This window comes from Peromyscus maniculatus, chromosome 11 (assembly GCF_049852395.1).
Source record: "Peromyscus maniculatus bairdii isolate BWxNUB_F1_BW_parent chromosome 11, HU_Pman_BW_mat_3.1, whole genome shotgun sequence".
NCBI classification, from domain to species: Eukaryota; Metazoa; Chordata; class Mammalia; order Rodentia; family Cricetidae; genus Peromyscus; species Peromyscus maniculatus.
Window position 1 is genome coordinate 44,194,833 of NC_134862.1, and position 17,934 is coordinate 44,212,766.

At 39.6% G+C, this 17,934-nt stretch overlaps 1 protein-coding gene across 3 annotated transcripts in view; it reads left to right on the forward strand.

Annotated features, from left to right (window-relative positions):
- The window catches only part of Kdm5b (lysine demethylase 5B), a 74,684-nt gene that overhangs the window by 25,457 nt on the left and 31,293 nt on the right, over window positions 1-17,934 (forward strand). For all 3 annotated transcript variants that reach the window (XM_076547449.1, XM_006982459.4, XM_042258184.2), the window contains exons 2-8: window positions 979-1,056; window positions 3,754-3,876; window positions 5,601-5,771; window positions 10,797-10,931; window positions 13,047-13,143; window positions 14,666-14,775; window positions 17,207-17,365. In XM_076547449.1, coding sequence (XP_076403564.1) covers window positions 5,670-5,771; window positions 10,797-10,931; window positions 13,047-13,143; window positions 14,666-14,775; window positions 17,207-17,365 — 603 coding nt within the window. In that variant the 5' untranslated portion in view covers window positions 979-1,056; window positions 3,754-3,876; window positions 5,601-5,669. The remainder of the gene's footprint in view (window positions 1-978; window positions 1,057-3,753; window positions 3,877-5,600; window positions 5,772-10,796; window positions 10,932-13,046; window positions 13,144-14,665; window positions 14,776-17,206; window positions 17,366-17,934) is intronic.

The window sequence follows — 17,934 nt, forward strand, 5'->3', positions numbered from 1 at the left end:
ATGGAGGCCAGAAGTCGTCCTTAGGTATCTTCCTCCATCATTCTCTACCTTTTTCAACAAAACTATTTAGTGTGTATATGGGTGTGGTTGCATGCACATCACCATTCATGACTGGAAGTCTGTCTGTTCTCCCTACTGTGCGGTATATAAAGATAAAACTTGGATTCTCAGACTGGGTATTGAGCACCTCTACCCACTGAGCCATCTGACCAGTCCCCCTGCCGTAGTTTTTGAGACAGTCTCTCCCCGAACCTGAAACTCACCCATTACACCAGTGACCACCAAGCTCAGGGCATCTACCTTTCTCTGCTCTTTCAGCTGTGGGTTACAGGTCCATGCCTGACTTGTTTCTAGGATCTGATCTCAGCTTCTCATACCTACTAAGGCAACTTCCTCCCCCTCTCCCTCTTTCCTTGGAGATAGAATTTTACCATATAGCCCAGGTTGCCTTGAACTTGTGACAGTCTTCCTGCCTCTGCCTCCAGAATGCTGGGATTACAGGCTTTTTCCTTACATTTCAAACTTAGACTAGGGGTTGGGGACTTAGCTCAGTGGTAGAGAGAGCGCTTGCCTAGCAAGCACAAGGCCCTGGGTTGAGTCCACAGCTCCAGAAAAAACAAAACAAAAAACAAGAAACTCAGAGTAGATCAAATATGTAAGAGTTGTATGTATAAATAATTTGATATATACTGTTTTGTAGAGAGATACGTCTTTCAAAATATTTTTTTAACCTAAATTAGTGACTTTTCAACAGAGGTGGGCTGAGGGCTAGGTCAGGATAGAGGGAGGAGTGTGTGCCAGATATTGAGATTTGGGGGAGAGGACTCATTACATACTCCAAATTTTCTGGTGGAAAACAGGTTGAAAAACTACCTCTGTTACATTTTGTTTAACTGATAGTTTACATAACCTTGATTTTGATTTTAAAATAATTTATGTGTTGAGTAATTATATCTAATAGCTTTTGCTTTTTTCTAGGATTGGCAGCCACCATTTGCCTGTGATGTTGATAAACTTCATTTTACCCCACGTATCCAGAGGCTAAATGAACTGGAGGTAATATTATTCTGTTTATCTATGTTCCAGAGGAATACTCTTTGACGATCTGTCTGTCACTAGTGTTACAGTTATAGAGAAATGGAAAAATAGCAAATAATTGATAATCATGGCAGTCAGCCATTGTAGCAAACCAAATTTTATTAAGATAATTTTCATCAGTTTCTTTTTGTCTAATTAATACATATGAATCATTGTATTTTTAGATGGTAATCACTAGAATTTTAAGTTTTGAAAATAATTTACTTTTGAGAAGAATGTAGTAGGAAGGGTTTTTTATTTCTAGTTTTTTTTGTGAAACTTAGATTTAATATTTTTCTATTTTAAAATTTTTTATTTGTATGCATTGATGTTTTGCCTATATGTATGTTTATCTGACTGAATGAGGGTGTTGGGTACCATCGAACTGGAGTTATAGATAGTTGTGGGTGCTGGGAATTGAACCTGGATCTTCTGGAAGAGCATCCAGTGCTCTTAACTGCTGAGCCATCTCTCCAGCTCTAGATTTAATTATTTTATTTTTTATTTTTGTTTCTTTGACACAAAGTTTCTCTGTGTATAATAGTCCTGCTTTGCTAGAACTCACTTTGTAGACCAGGCTGGCCTTGATCTCACAGATCCACCTACAGAAAGTTTTAAAGTACAAGATAGAAGGGCTAAAGAAATGGCTTAGCAGTTACGAGCATTTCTTGCTCTTGCAGAGGACCCTGGTTCATTTCTTAGTACTCATGTGGTGGCTCACAACCATTTATAACTAGTTCCAGGGAAGGCTGATGCTGCCTTCTGTCCTGCAGTCATTTGGTGTGCATGTTTACATTATACATACATGCAAAAAAAAAAAAACACTTATATACATAAAATAAATACCAAAAAGATAGTACAGGGTAGAAGATACTAGGTTTTTGATAACAAGAGTCTGCCTACATCAGTATTTTACAAATCTTTTAAAGTTTTCTTTCTTTCTTTCTTTCTTTCTTTCTCTTTCTTTCTTTCTTTCTTTCTTTCTTTCTTTCTTTCTTTCTTTCTTTCTTTCTTTCTTTCTTTTTCTTTCTTTCTTTCTTTTTTTTTTTTTTTGGAGAAAGGGTCTTTATATGTAGCCCAGGCTGGCATGCCCACCTTCAATCCCAGCACTCATGAGGTAGAGGTGGCCCAGCCTAATGTACATAGTGAGTTCCAGACCAAATAGAGCTATATAGTGAGGCCCTATCTTGGAAAAGAAAGAAAAAAAGAAAAGTAGCCGTGCAGTGGTGGTGTACACCTTTGATCCCAACACTTGGGAAGCAGATGCAGATGGATCTTTGTGAGTTCAAGGCCAGTCTGGTCTACAGAGTTGAGTTCCAGGACAGCTAGAGCTACCCACAATTAAACCCTGTCTCAAAAATCAAAAAAAAAAAAAAAAAGGGAAAGAAGGAAAGAAAAAGAAAAGTAGTAGTATGTAATAACTTTGCAGCCTTGGATTACCTTTGGGAATTATCTGACATGGATGAAACTCCCAATGTGTCCCCTTTGTGTTTTATAATAAGGGGAACAAAAATGATTATAGTAATGATTTGATAACATTTATCATTTTTCTGTGATCTTTATATTATCAAGGCTTGTAGGCAGACCTTTTTTTTCTGCCTACCAGCTCCCAAATAACCCACAGGGAGACTCAATATGAATTATAAATGCTTGGTCAGTAGCTCAGGCTTGTTACCAGCTAACTCTTACAACTTAGATGGACCCATTTATATTAATTTATTTTCTGCCATGTGGCATTACCTCTCTTTCATCTTGCACCTCCTGTTTTCTCTCCATGTCTGGCTAGTGACTCCTCTGACTCCACCCTTCTTTCCAGTGGCCTTAGTCTGGTTTTCCTGTCTTATCCTGTCCAGCTATTGGCCAGTCAGCTTCTTTATATAAATTATGCTGTGATTAGTTTAACATAGTGTACAGATTATTCCACAGCAAAGGCTTAATTAAGGTGCATATAGAAATGCCATAGTATTTGGGCATGGTGGCACACACTAATCTCAACACTTGGGAGGCAGAAACAGGAGGATCTCTGAGTTCCCGGGTAGCCAAGACTATACAGAGTAGTCCTGTCTTGAAAAGCAGACAAACAAAGCCATAATAAGCCATTTCTAATTTTTTTTTTTTTACCAATAACATTAAATTGTGTTTATGAAGCATACAATAGAGAAATAGGCAAAAATACATAGAATATAGTTGTTCTGAACGATGCTTCAACTAAGAGATACTATAAGCACTAAAAAAAGAAATCATAAGCAGTATATGTAACAATGATATTTTGTTTAGACATAGACATCGTCTACTTTTTAAATACAATTTAGACAAGCAAACACTTTTGTACTTAATTTATAATAAATAAAAATTGGTTTTGTACTTAAATAGTCTTGAGAGTGAAGAGTATAAGGTTGTAGGCAGGAGCTTTAAAATAAGATAGTGCCCAGTACAGAGGTATATACATGCCATTAGTATAAACTGATTGGGGTGCCCAGTACAGAGGCATATACATGCCACTAGTGTAAACCACTTGGGGTGCCCAGTACAGAGGTACATACGTTACACAGTAGTGTAATCTACTTGAAGGATGAAAATGGTAAGATTGTTTGTGCCTGTGATTTAGCTCAACCTTGTGCCTCAGGAAAAAACAAATAGGTGAGATTAAAATGCATTTTTTTTATATGTATTTAGGCCCAAACACGTGTAAAATTGAATTTCCTGGACCAGATTGCAAAGTATTGGGAGCTACAGGGAAGTACTCTGAAGATTCCGCATGTGGAGAGGAAGATCCTAGACTTGTTCCAACTTAATAAGGCAAGTGAGGGGCAACTGTCTTGTAAGTCATTTCATCTTTTTGTTTTTTGACAACTGTTGTTTGAAATAAGGTAAATGAGATGTGTTTTTAGTTAAGCATATTGAATATCAGAGCTCTGTTGAGTCTGTAAGCCTTATTTTATAGATTTTGTTACAGCCTATCCTTTTTTTTAAAATTTTTTCTAAGCATTTTTTTTTTTAAAATTTAATTTAATTTTATTTTACAATACCATTCAGTTCTACATATCAGCCACGGGTTCCCCTATTCTCCCCCCTCCCACCCCCTCCCCTTACCCCCAGTCTACGCCCCATTCCCACCTCCTCCAGGGCAAATCCTCCCCCAAGGACTGCAATCAACCTGGTAGACTCAGTCCAGGCAGTTCCAGTCCCCTCCTCCCAGACTGAGCCAAGCGTCCCTGCATAAGCTCCAGGTTTCAAACAGCCAACTCATGCAATGAGCATAGGACTTGGTCCCACTGCCTAGTTGCCTCCCAAACTGATCAAGCCAATCAACTGTCTCACCTATTCAGAGGACCTGATCCAGCTGGGGGCCCCTCAGCCTTTGGTTCATAGTTCATGTGTTTCCATTCATTTGGCTATTTTTTTTTTCAATAATTGAGTAAAACCGAAATTTATTATAAGCCACAGTCGTCCTAGGGACCTTCATGCTATATATATAGCATCCATGGTTCTATGGGTTATGGTCTGATTGTTCTTTATATCTAGAATCCAGTTATGAGTGAGTACATACCATGACTGTCTTTCTGGGTTTGGGTTACCTCACTCAGGATGATTTTTTCTAGTTCCTTCCATTTGCATGCAAATTTCATGCTTTCATTGTTTTTTCTCTGCTGTGTATATGTACCACATTTTTTCCATCCATTTTTCTGTTGATGGATGGAAAAAAACGTGGTACCTATCTCTCCTTTGAAACACCTCAATGCTGCAAAGGGTCCTTCCCATTTTTGTTTAGATAAGGGCTCAAAGAAATTGAAAAGACTTAAGCTAAAACAGCTGAGCCATAATTCAGTTCTAGGTTCCTCTTCTTTCTACCAGACATGATGGCATGCATGCGTGCTGTCTCTTAAATACATTTGAAGGGTGAGAAAGCAGGACCCAGTACGGGGTGCTTTCCTTTAGGAGAGATTTAGTTGTTCACCTTAGGACCCAGTACGGGGTGCTTTCCTTTAGGAGAGATCTCATCGTTCCCCTTAGGACCCAGTATGGGGTGGGTGTTCCTTTTTAGTCGAGATCTCATTGTTCACCTTATTCTTTGGCAAAGTGAGAAGTAGTTTTTGGTTTTTCGAGACAGGGTTTCTCTTGTGTAGCTTTGCGCCTTTCCTGGAACTCACTTGGTAGCCCAGGCTGGCCGCGAACTCACAGAGATCCGCCTGGCTCTGCCTCCCGAGTGCTGGGATTAAAGGCGTGCGCCACCACCGCCCGGTGAGAAGGAGTTTTGAGAGTGGTGAAGCTATTTTAATTTTTTAGTTTAAAATTAATAGCTGGTAATTTTTCTTTTCTTCTTTTGACTTAGGAAGTGTAAAACATACAAACAAAACAAATCAACAACAAAAATTATAGCTGGGAATTTTGTTCTTATAATCATACCTAGGTGTGAGGAAATTAGAAGTAATTTTCTCTAATATTTATTTATTTATTTATTTATTTATTTATTTATTTATTTATTTATTTATTTATTTATTTATTTATTTTGCTGTTAACAGTTAGTTGCAGAAGAAGGTGGGTTTGCAGTTGTTTGCAAGGAAAGAAAATGGACCAAAATTGCCACCAAGATGGGTTTTGCTCCTGGTAAAGCTGTGGGTTCCCACATCAGGGGACATTATGAACGAATCCTCAATCCATACAACTTATTCCTGTCTGGAGACAGTTTGAGGGTAAGTGTTGGACCTAGCCTTGACCTGTTTCATTTAATTGCTTATTTGTTGGGTACATTGTCTTTGGGGTGAATGAGACCGTCTTAATAATATTCGGAAAACATTGTTGAATGATTTCTTTTTGAGGAAAAATTCCAGTACTTTGGTTTGGGGAGCAACTGTATTAGAATTAATGAGATTATAAAGAAATGCCTTTTTACTGTTTAATGAGGGAGAAAGGGCTTAATACTGAGAGACTTGATTCTCTCAGCAATGTCTGCAGTCCTCTTCAGTTTCAGGTAAATGCTATAAAACCATCACTCCTATTTGAAGGCTCTGGTGGAAAGGAGTGTCTTAATCCACTAACATCGTTTGAGATACTCTAAATGCTAGAGCAGTGAGTCCTAGATCTGGAATGATTTCTGTGCAATGGAAGATTGACAACAGTTTCTCAGGTCAAACAGTAATTCTGTCCTAATCCTACAGACCTGTAATGCCAAGTCCTGTATATTTTCATAGCATTTTTAGTTTTCTTCTATTTACCCTTTACTGAACTTCTTTTTTAGACTAGAAGTGGCTTGTCTGATGACTTCATACTCAGAAAGTTTTTTCTATATTTGTATATTTGCATGCTGGTGATCAAACTGAAGCGCTGCTCCATGCTAGGCAACTACTCCACCAGTGACCATGTCCCCAGTCTCCCAAGCTGGGAGGTTGGCTGTGTGTAGCCCTTTTAAACCAGACCGGCCTGGAACACACACAGACCTGCCTGTCTCTGCCTCCTAAGTGATGGGATTGACTTTAGGTGTGTGCCACAACACTTGGATTTGTATTTGAGACAGGGTCTTCTGTATTCCATACTAACCTCAACTTTTGTATACCTAAGGATGACCTTGGATTCCTAGTCCCCTTGCCTTCACCCCCCAAGTGATGGGATCACAGGCATTCACCACCATTCTCAGTTCGTACAATGCTGGAGATTCAACCCTGGTCTTTTATGCATATGAGACTAGCGCTCTACCAATGGAGCTACATCCTAATCCCTCTCTCCCTTTAAAAATGTACGTTAATGTTTAGTAAGCCATGGGTGATGTAATTCAATTTGAGACAATGTCTTGCCTGTATGAGTTATTGTTGCTTCAGCAAAAGCAACTTAGGCAAGTTTGAGTGTATAGTCCGTTTTGGCAGGAGAGCATGGCCTCAGCAGCATGAAGCAGCTGGACCCACTGTGTCTGCAGAGAGAGAAATACTCATGCTCATCTTGCTTTTGCACTTGCATCCTGGTAGCCCCAGACCATGGGATGGTGCTGCTCACGTTTAGTGGGACTCTCCTCTCCTTAATTAACCAAATCTAGAAAATCCCTTACAGAATGCCCAGATGTGTGTCTCCCACGTGATGCTACAACTTGTCAGGCTGACTATGTTAACCCTCACAGTGTACATCCTGGACTGCCCTTGATTGAGCATGTGATTCTCCTGTGTCAGCCTCCAGGTGCTGGGATTATAGTCGTGGACCATGTACTAGACTTTGGCCTCTGTTTATAGTTACATTATAAGCAGTTGCCCCACATAGATTAACTTTTCTTGTTTGGAATTCTTTGTGTAGAGGAGGTTACAGTGAGTAAGGGGAAAAGTTATCTTCCCTAATTTATGAGTGGCCCCAGTTTAGAAACTTGTAAGTGTAGTTCTACAATTGAAAGCTGCTCTGTTTGTGGTCCTAGCACACCAGAAGTTGAGGCAAGGGAACATGGAGTTTTTATAAAAGCCTGGGCTTATGTAGGAAGATAAGCAAACAAAGGGTAGGGATTTCAAGACAGATTGCACAAACATTGCATATATAACTCAAGTGTTTGTTTCAACCTACTGTGTACCAATAGATTCTAACACTGATACATATTCCTCGTAGAAAGTTTTTCAGAAAGGCCTGAGGATGTAGCTCAGTTGGTAGAGTGCTTATCTGCTGTGCACAGGGCCCTGGATTTAATCTCCAGCAAGGAATAAAACTGGTCATGCCTGTAATCTCAGCACTCAGGAGGCAGAAGCAGGAGGATCAGAAATTCAAGGTTATTGGTTATACAGAGAATTCAAGGTCAACTTGGGCTACATGAGACTGAGTCTCAAAGGCAAAAAAAAAAAAGGTGTACTGCCCTAATGGAACACGGCCTTACTCTTGCATCACCATGTTTTCTGAAAGCATGGCTGTCTCTGTGGGATGAGGTGATTATGGTTTAATGATATCAACCACTTCTAAATCCTACTTTGCAAGAAGAGGTAAAGTCAGTGTTATAAAACCAATGCACTAGGTTTGTATTTTGAATGATCTTTGGAACAAAAGATAAAGTTCTTCAAATGTATTCTAAAAATCTGCTAGGCTTGGTTTTGCCTAGTGTATCTAAAGTCCTTATGGAATCATGAATATAGATAATAAAACCACTAAGCCATTTGGGAAATAGAGGCTAAATATGTAATGGTGTATGGGAACCAGTTCATTAATATTTCCCTTATCCCACATAATTTTAACCTCAAATAAAATCACTTAATTTTTGTTTCAGAAAATTCATAGAGTGGGTAAAGTTATGTATAAACTGATTTTTTTTTTGTTTTTGTTTTGTTTTTGGAAGACAAAGGTTTCATGTGTCCTAGGCTAACCTCCAATTAATGGTGTGGCCAAGGATGGCCTTGAACCTTCTGATCCTTGTGCCCCAACCTCCTGAGTACTAGGATTATAGGTGTGTGCCACCAAATCCAGTTCATGGTTGCTAGGGATTGAATGCAGGGCCTCTAGCATGCTAGATAAGAATCCACCAACTGAGCTACAGCCTCAGCGCCACCCCCACTCCTGCCCCCCCCCTTTAACAGGAAAGTTTATTGAGCTACATTCCCAGTTAGTAGTGTATTTCATGTACTCTATGCCAAATATAAATGATATAGCATACCCCAGATGTACTGCAGATAATTGCATTTTGGAACCTGCTTGTAAAAATGCTTTTCATGGGACTGGAGAGATGGATCAGTGGTTAAGAGCACTTGCTGCTCTTGCAGAGGACCTGGGTTTCTTAGCACCCACACGGTGGCTCACAACCAACTGTAAGTCCAGTTCAGGAAATCTGATGCCTTTTTCTGGCCTCTTCAGGCATTAGGCATGTACACAGTACACATGCATTCATGTAGGCTAAATGCTTATACAACACAAAAAAAAATCTTTATAAAAATGCTTCTCATCATATTTGTTGTCCTCTTATGATAAAGAAATGCATACTTGAGAAATTCATGTTAGCTTCAGTAATAATAGTTTCTTGTATTATGTTTTAGCATTAAATATTATCCAGCTGTCAGCTTAGGATCAAACTAAAAAAATGAAAGCAAAAAAGAAACTTCTGATCAGAACTGAATCACTTTTCTTGTCACTGTGACTGAGCATTTAACAATAAGGAAATCAAGGGAGGAAGGATTTATTGGGCCATAATTTGAGAGGGTACAGTCAGTGCATCACGGCAGGGAAGGCATGGTGGAGTTATGGCAATGAGATGGTTTGGCTGGGACTCCTGGTATATGGTGGACCAAGAAGCAGAGGGCATAGATTATAATTGGAACAGGCTTAGAGCCGGGTGGTGGCGCACGCCTTTAATTCCAGCACTTGGGAGGCAGAGCCAGGTGGATCTCTGTGAGTTCGAGGCCAGCCTGGGCTACAGAGTGAGTTCCAGGAAAGGTGCAAAGCTACACAGAGAAACCCTGTCTCAAAAACAAAACAAAACAAAACAAAACAAAAAACAGAACAAAACCAACCAACCAGCCAAACAACCAAACAAAAAAAACAGGCCTAGAGCTCATACGATTCACCCGGATGGTCAACATTTTCTCCAGATAGACACCAGTTACTAAAGGTCATACAACCTCCCAAAAATAGTGCTATCAGTGGGGGACCAAGTATTAGAAACCCATGGGGACATTTTTCCATCTGTCCTTATAAGAATCATATTGTCTTTTTTGAAACAGAATTCCACTTCATGAAGCTTTGGCTAGCTTGGAACTCACTAAATAAACCTGGGTGGCCTACAGAGATCTACCTGCCTCTGCCTCCCAATAGCTGAGATTAAAGGTGTACATCACCATGCCCTGCAAAAACCAAATGGTTTTCTGTGAAGTACCTATTAATCTTTGTCACACATATATAATAAAATAGATGAAAATCCTAGAAAGTCCACTTTATGGTCAGTTGACCTATTTTCTCAACTCAGGATAATTTTGATTATAGCACTGTTATGTCAGAATCCAGAGGATTGTAAAAATCTAGAAAAAAAATTATTGGATTCATGAGGTAATAATCTTTTTTTTTTTGTATGTTTGAGACAGGTTGTCACTAATAGCCCAGGATCTTCTTGCCTCATCTTCTTAAGTGCTGGGATTACAGATGTGCACATGCCTGCCATGGCTTTTTAAAACCTAAGGAGAGTGGTTGAGGATTTAGCTTAGTGGTAGAGTGCTTGCCTAGCAAGCATAAGGCCCTGCGTTAGCTCCAATGGGGGGGGGGGGGGGGCGGACAAAAAAACCTAAGGAGATAAGCACTTGAATAAATCTAAGATATACTGGTGATGTAAAAAAAAAGAAAGAAAAGAAAGAAGAATTTGACTTATGAAAATATCTAAATGATTATTTTTAGATTTGACTTTGTGTTTCTTTAGATTTTAAAAATGTAGATGTTTTAGTGTGTGGTGGTGGTGCATGCCTTTAATCCCAGCACTCGGGAGGCAGGGACAGTCAGAGCTCTGAGTTCAAGGTCAGCCTGGTCTACAAAGAGAGTTCCAGGAGAGCCAGGGCTGTTACACAGAGAAAAGTTGTCTTGAAAAACAAAAAAGAAAAAAAAAGTGTGCGTGCGTGCGTGTGTGTGTGTGTGTGTGTGTGTGTGTGTGTGTGTGTGTGTGTGTGTGTATATATATATATATATGTGCGTGCGCGCACACACACACACACACACACACACACACACACACACACACACACACATATAGGTGGAAGAGAATTCATTGGTACAACTTTTATTTCTAGTGTCTTCAGAAGCCTAGCCTGACCTCGGATACAAAGGACAAGGAGTACAAACCCCATGATATTCCCCAGAGGCAGTCTGTACAGCCTTCAGAAACCTGTCCTCCAGCCCGCCGAGCAAAGCGCATGAGAGCAGAGGTAAGTACTTTGAAGGATTGCTTAGTTTCTTGAGTTTAATGCTAATGGCTAGTCATCACTGACTTTCTTATCTATAAGTGCTTTGTAGTTGTGAGCCTTGGTAATCTCTTAAAGGGATACTTCATACGGTTGAGCTTTTAGACCACCAATGGGGATGATGGTGTCCCTAACAAGGAAAAGCTTATTAGTTGTTCGTAGTCAAAACCCAACACACAATTGGGGGAATATGTGAAGACAGGGACTTTGTTCATAATAAGTGTCGAATCAGGAACATATCTACTAAGAAGAGGGAAGAGTTGAGAAGTATGAAGGAAATACTAATGTTTAAAGTGAATAAGATGTGAGGGACATGAAGAAAGGCTGCTAAGACGATTTGCTTTAGGATCTTTTTCTTCTCTTCAGAAAGGAAGAATATTCTATTTACTTTGTTTGCATAGAGAGGTCTGAGGACTTTGGATTTCTGTCCAGCTACTTGATAGAATGTGAGTTCCAAGAAATAACTCACTGCTGAGGAGCCTCAAGGCAATATCATGCTTCTGAGTCAATCTTTGCATGTTTAATAATCATTGACAAATTTTTTCTCGTGAATTTAGAGAATCCATTTCTCAATGAAAGAAACTAGTCAAAATGGAAATTACCATTATTTAAAGCCCAGACATATTTAAATCTCATTAATGTAAAAATTACTTTTTGTGTTTTGAGCATATTCTTTTGGACTTTTGTGACAAGACTACACTGTATAGCTCAGGCTGGCCTTGAACTTGCTGTGGTCTTGTTTCCTTAGCCTTCTGATTGCTGGGAACATGGGTGTGTTCCATCATGCATGATTCCTTTTGGACCTTTATATATGTAAGACGTGCTCTAGTGCTGGATGCCTGGGTCTGCTTGATGATAAATGGGATGATAATTACAAATGTAATGATAATGCCCACAGAAGAAATTCTTTTAGGTGTGAACAGGAGAAAGTGATAAATAGTTCTCCAAACACTTCTGTTATAGACCACAAAGTGGTTTTGTTTTACCATTAAATAGCATTCTAAGTAACAGTGGAACTGAGATTGAATTATATATCCTCAATGAAAAAGTAGGCCTTTTAACAGTTTAATGACGTTACAGGTATAATTTACTTCATAAGATATAAAATTTTTATTTTTTGGTGTATGAATTTTTTGCCTGAATGTATGTCTGTGTGCCATGTACAGTGCCCATGAAGGACAGAAGAGAGTGTTTCCTGGGACTGGAGTTAAAGATGGTTGTTAGCTGTCATGTGGATGCTGGGAATCAAACCCAGTTCTCTGGAAGAACAGCCAGTGCTCCATCTCTTGAGCCCTAGATGTATAATTGATGACACTGGTTCATTAAAATACCAGTGAAGCACTGGGGTGGGGGTGGGGGAGGCTGCTGTGGCATATACCTTTAATCCTAACACTCCTGAGGCAGAGGCCGTCAGCCTGGTCTACAGAGCAAGTTCCAGGACAGCCAGGGATACACAGAGAAACCCTGTCTTGAAAAATCAAAATGATGATGATGATGATGATGATGGTGATGATGAAGAAGATGAAGCTAGAGAGGTGGCCTAGTGGTTAAGTTTATCCTTCTCTTGCCGAGTACCCGAGTTTGACTCCTAACACCCACCTCCAGCAACTCACAACCCACCTCTATCTGCAGCTCAGGAAATCTGATGACTGCTTTAGTCTGTGAGACCTACACACACAAGGGCATGTGGTGGTACACGTCTTTAATCCCAGCACCCAGGAGGCAGAGGCAAGCAGATCTGTGAGTCTGAGGACAGCCTGATCTACATAGCAAAGCTCAGGCTAGCCAGTGACCCCTGTCTTTAAAAAAAAAAAAAAAAAACATTGAAAATTGTGGAAGCTAAGTTTCCACAAATACTGGTGGACCTTTGAAGAGGTTGGCAAAATTTTAGAGGTTAATGAAATTGTGATGTTTTTATAATTGTTTCAGGTTTAGTAATAATTAAAGCAAAAGTTCTAGAGGAGAATAAGGTGTTGATATGTCTATTTTGGGTAGTAATACACCCCTAGTTTGTGTGTAAGAGATTCCTAAGTACTAACAGATAGAAGAAAATATTCATATATATGACAATTTTTTTAGGCCATGAATATTAAAATAGAACCAGAAGAGGCAACAGAAGCCAGGACTCATAATCTGAGACGCCGAATGGGTTGTCCAACTCCAAAATGTGAAAATGGTAAGAAAGTTTATCCATGAATAAGAAAGATAAAGTAAAAATGATGATAGCAATTATTTCTTTGGTCACTTGGTTGGGTTTGAGAAATAAAGTCTTAATATACTGTTGTCTTTATTCTCACAATTAATAGGCCAGTAGGGAAAAAAAAAAGGAAAAATATGTGTATTTGGAAAATAAATGAATTTCTCAGTTGTCTAGGTGCTGTTTTGAAATTTAGTTCAATAAATTCACTTAAAAGACAAAAGATGAGCCGGGCGGTGGCTCACGCCTTTAATCCCAGAGGCAGGCGGATCTCTGTGAGTTCAAGGCCAGCCTGGCCTACCAAGTGAGTTTCAGGAAAGGCGCAAAGCTACAGAGAGAAACCCTGTCTCGAAAAACCAAAAAAGAAAAAAGAAAAAAAAAGAAAAAAGAGAAAAGAAAAAAGACAAAAGATGATTTGAAAAGTATAGGTTCCTTTTTATTTCAAGGCAAGCAGAGACCTTGTCTAGTTTGAAGTTCAGTTGATGATGCTTGCATGGCTGTCACTTGATAGAAGCTGTTGAAAAGTGTTGTCCATTTTCCTGCTTTCTTTCCCCTATTTTCTCCCCATCTCTTGTGCTCCCCCTTCCTTTTTTTTTTTTTTTTTTTTTTTTTTTTTTTTTAAAGATAAAGTCTTCTGTATATTCTTGCCTGGCTTCAAACTCTTCGGTTTTGACCCTCCTTGCCTCTGTCTCCCAAGTGCTGGCATTACAGGAATGTGCCACCACACCTGGCTAGAGGTAAATTTGTGGTTCTCATAGGATAAGTACTGTGTTGTATTACACATGGGCATATACAAATGCAGTATTAAAATGAGCTCTTCATAGACATTAATGTGTTAGGGAAAAGGATATATAAAATATAGTGGGAAATAAACAGCTATGAATCAGAGTCCTTCAGTTCTTTGAGATGGGTTTGTTGTGAATTAATCACTTGATAGTTCAATAATTGATTACTCAGTTTAGCCAAAATTACCAGGTTTTGGAGCCAGGAAGTAGTCTTAGATTATAAAGAGACAGTGTATAATGTGATAGAGACCTGGTTGGTGAGTTGTTGATATCTATCCCTGTCTTGTCCTTGTTAATTTTTCTTTGAGACATGGTCAGTCTCACTATATAGCCCTGACTGGCCTGGAACTCACAGAGATCATTCTTTCTCTGCCTCCTGGGTGTTGGGATTAAATATATGTGCTACCACGCCCTGCACATGTCATATTCTTAATTAAAGAACACTTTAGTTCCCATTTTGAAGGCACACACATATAAACAGCATATTCATAATAGAACTCACATGCTAAAATTTAATTGAGGTCAGTTTGTATTTTATCATAATCAGTATTAACTCTTGTATATAGTAACACTGGGTGTTATTAAAATGAAAATAAACATGGAATTATGTTTGTGTAGAGTTATGTTGGGAGAGGAGGAAGAGGATGAGGTGAGATAGGAAGGAGAGATAAGCATAGTCCATACAGAAAGAACTAACTTTGGATTGCCTCCTGTAGAGAAAGAAGTGAAAAGTAACATCAAGCAAGAACCCACTGAGAAGAAGGACTGCATGTTAGAAAGTGAGAAGGAAAAGCCCAAGAGTCGATCTAAGAAAAGCACTAATGCTGTGAGTTGACAACTAACTTCTCCCTTACCCCCATTTTCTCCTTTTCCTCCTTTGATTACTTACTCTTTTTTTTTTTTTTCTTTTCTTTTTCGAAACAGGATCTCTCCATATTCAAGGTGGCCTTGGATTTGTAATTCTGTCCCAGCCTCCTGAGTAGCTGGGATTATAGAAGTCCACCCTTCCTCTCCCTCCCTCTCCCTCTCCCTCCTGGTGGGGATCAAACTCGGGGACTTGCACATTCTAGGCAAGCACTCTTAACACTGAACTAAATACCCAGCTCTGGGAAATGAGCAGCATATTTTTATGGAACACAGGCCTTTTATATGCTAAACAAGTACTCTACCACTGAACTTCATCCCTAGCCTATTCCCCTGCCCCTTTTGTGAAAATCCCTTTACCTATAAGCTTATCCTTATGTGCATTATTTAGTTTTAACAAATGAGAGATATTTTCATGTTTGATCAGTTTAGAAGTAAGGAAATACCTGGTTCTAGTAAGCATTGGTAGTTGTGATTTATTTCTTTTGGAATTTGTTCAGTTTGTACTGGATCGTCAAGAAGTGCATTGACCTGTTCACTACCTCATTAGCCTACCTGCAGAGGAGCTGAAGGGTAGATCAGAAGTCACGTTGACATTCTGTACCTGCAAGGGGGAAATGAACAAGAAAGAAGAGAGGAAGGAAAGGAGAAGGAGGCACCAGGGGTGGGGTTTAGAGGGCGAGCTGGAAAATTTAACGCGCAGTTGGAACATAGTTGAAAGTGATGCTTATGCTAGATGTGGTGGCTCGTGCCTGCAGTCCTGGTTCTCAGAGGCTGAGGTAGGAGGAGGAGTGCTGAGAGCTCAAACCCTAACATGGGTTACAGAGCCAAACACACAGAAAGAGTTTCTCCAGTTTAGTATTAGAAAGGATCAGCTTGACCTCGCCTCAGAGATCCAGACAGTAGTGTCTTTAAATTGGTAAAGATCTCCCTGTTCCTTTCTTCCCCACCACACATACAAGAGAATACAGTAAGAGAATGTGCAGAGTCCAGATCTTCTTTAATTATAAACAGATTTAACAAGTTAGACTTCCTGTTAGTTGACTTCTCAGCTTTCTGTTAGTAGGTTGTTATATATTAGATGTGGGGAGGAAGCTGCCATATGAAAATATCACAGACTCCATAGCTTAAATAACAGTGTTTTGCAGTTCTGCAAGTATATAAACTCAAGGCATCGGCAGGGTTGATTTCTTCTGAGGCCACTATGTCTTCTACTGATTGTGTGTGTGTGTGTGTGTGTGACAGATCATATGTAACTAATAAAAATAACTATGCTTTATTGTTGGGTATTTGGGGGATTTTTCTGTCTCTCTTTTAAGGGGTGTGGGGAGGTTCATGTGGCAGACCTTGGCCTTGAACTCATGATCCCCACCCCTTCCTGCCTCTGCCGACAAGGACTGGTATTACAGGTTTGCATCCCAGCAGGGGACACCCATCCCAACTCTAGAATTGAAGTCAAATTGGTAGGATTTTGTTTTTTTTTGAGTCAGGGTTTCTTTGTGTAGCCCTGGCTGTCCTGGATCTCTCTCTTTTTGTAAACCCGGCTGTCCTCAAATGCAGAGATATACCTGCCTCTGTTGCTTTGTTTTTTAACCTACTTTTGTGTGCATAGCACAGTCAACTGTGATGAGGTATCTCTGAAGCCCAGGCTAGCATTGAAATACTAGACCTCCTGTCATAACTTCCAAGGGCCATGATTACAGACATCTTCCACTACACCTGGCTCCAGAGTATTTGTTTAATGTCGTTAATTATTTGGCTAATAACTTATTACCTATGAGGATTATCTAAAATTTACCAAATAATGACTTTATATAAAAAATTGAAAGAGCTTGGAGATTGGAGTTCAGCATTGGGAACACATGTGATAGTGAAATACTATTTATAGAAGGTGCAGCCTTTTAATTCAGACTACGCATGGGCTGCAGAGATGGCTCATTAGGTAAATACACTGATGCTCCACTTGATCAGACTTTATTCTCTGGAACTCATGTGGTAGAAGAGACTTCTGACTTTTACATGTTGCCTGTGCTATGCATACACAGATACAAGCATTCACAAAAATGTGTAAATTGAAATTGCACACACTTACACACACCGTATGTGGCCTGGCACATGACTGTCTGGTAGAACACTTGCCTAGTAGTAGCATGTTTGAGGCTGAGCTTGATTCCTTAGCATCACAAAAACAAGGTGTGCTTCACACCTGTAAACACAGTACTTAAAGGTGGAGTCAGGATCACAAGTTCAAGTTATCCTCAACTAAGCAATAAGAGGCCACTTGAGTTACTTGGAGACTCTCAGAACAAGATAAAGCAAAATGAAAAAAAAAAATCACCAAATCAAATAATAGCTCACACTCCTTTGTTCTCTGTTTATTTTCATTGCTGTAGGTGGACCTGTATGTATGCCTCTTATGTGGCAGCGGCAATGACGAGGACAGGCTACTCCTGTGTGATGGCTGCGATGACAGTTATCACACCTTCTGCTTGATTCCCCCTCTTCACGATGTCCCCAAGGGAGACTGGAGGTGTCCTAAGTGTTTGGCTCAAGTAAGAATTAACGACTGAGAAAGAAGACTGCTTTTGAAACATTTTCTGTTGCCTATGGGTTTTAGATTTAACAATAATAATGAAGTCCATGAACAAAACTAGGCTTCCAAGTGAATAGGAAAGAGGTCTTATAAAGTTCCACAGTGTGTGTGTGTGTGTGTGTGTGTGTGTTCAGAGGCAGAACATTTTTATTTATTCACCAACAAATTCATTGTAAAAAAAATTATGTTCTTTTTAGGAATTTATAAGTACTTAACAGCTTAGATTATTTCACAAGGCATAGGTACTCATTGTTAATATCTTAGTGTATACTCATCCAGTCTTTCTTTTCTTGCTCTGTATGATGTATGTTGGGGTGAGGGATGTTTTTGTCAGTGTGCTTGTGTGCATGTGTTCCATCTGTGACAGGGTCTCTGCTGAGCCTGAGCACATTAATTTACTCAAAACTGACAGGTCCGAGAGCTTCAAGGACCCGCCGCCTTTCTCCATCACCCCTACCTACCAAGACCTGGGGACCTGGCTGTTCTCAGGATATCAATTCAGGTCCTTATGCTTGTGTGGCAGGCACT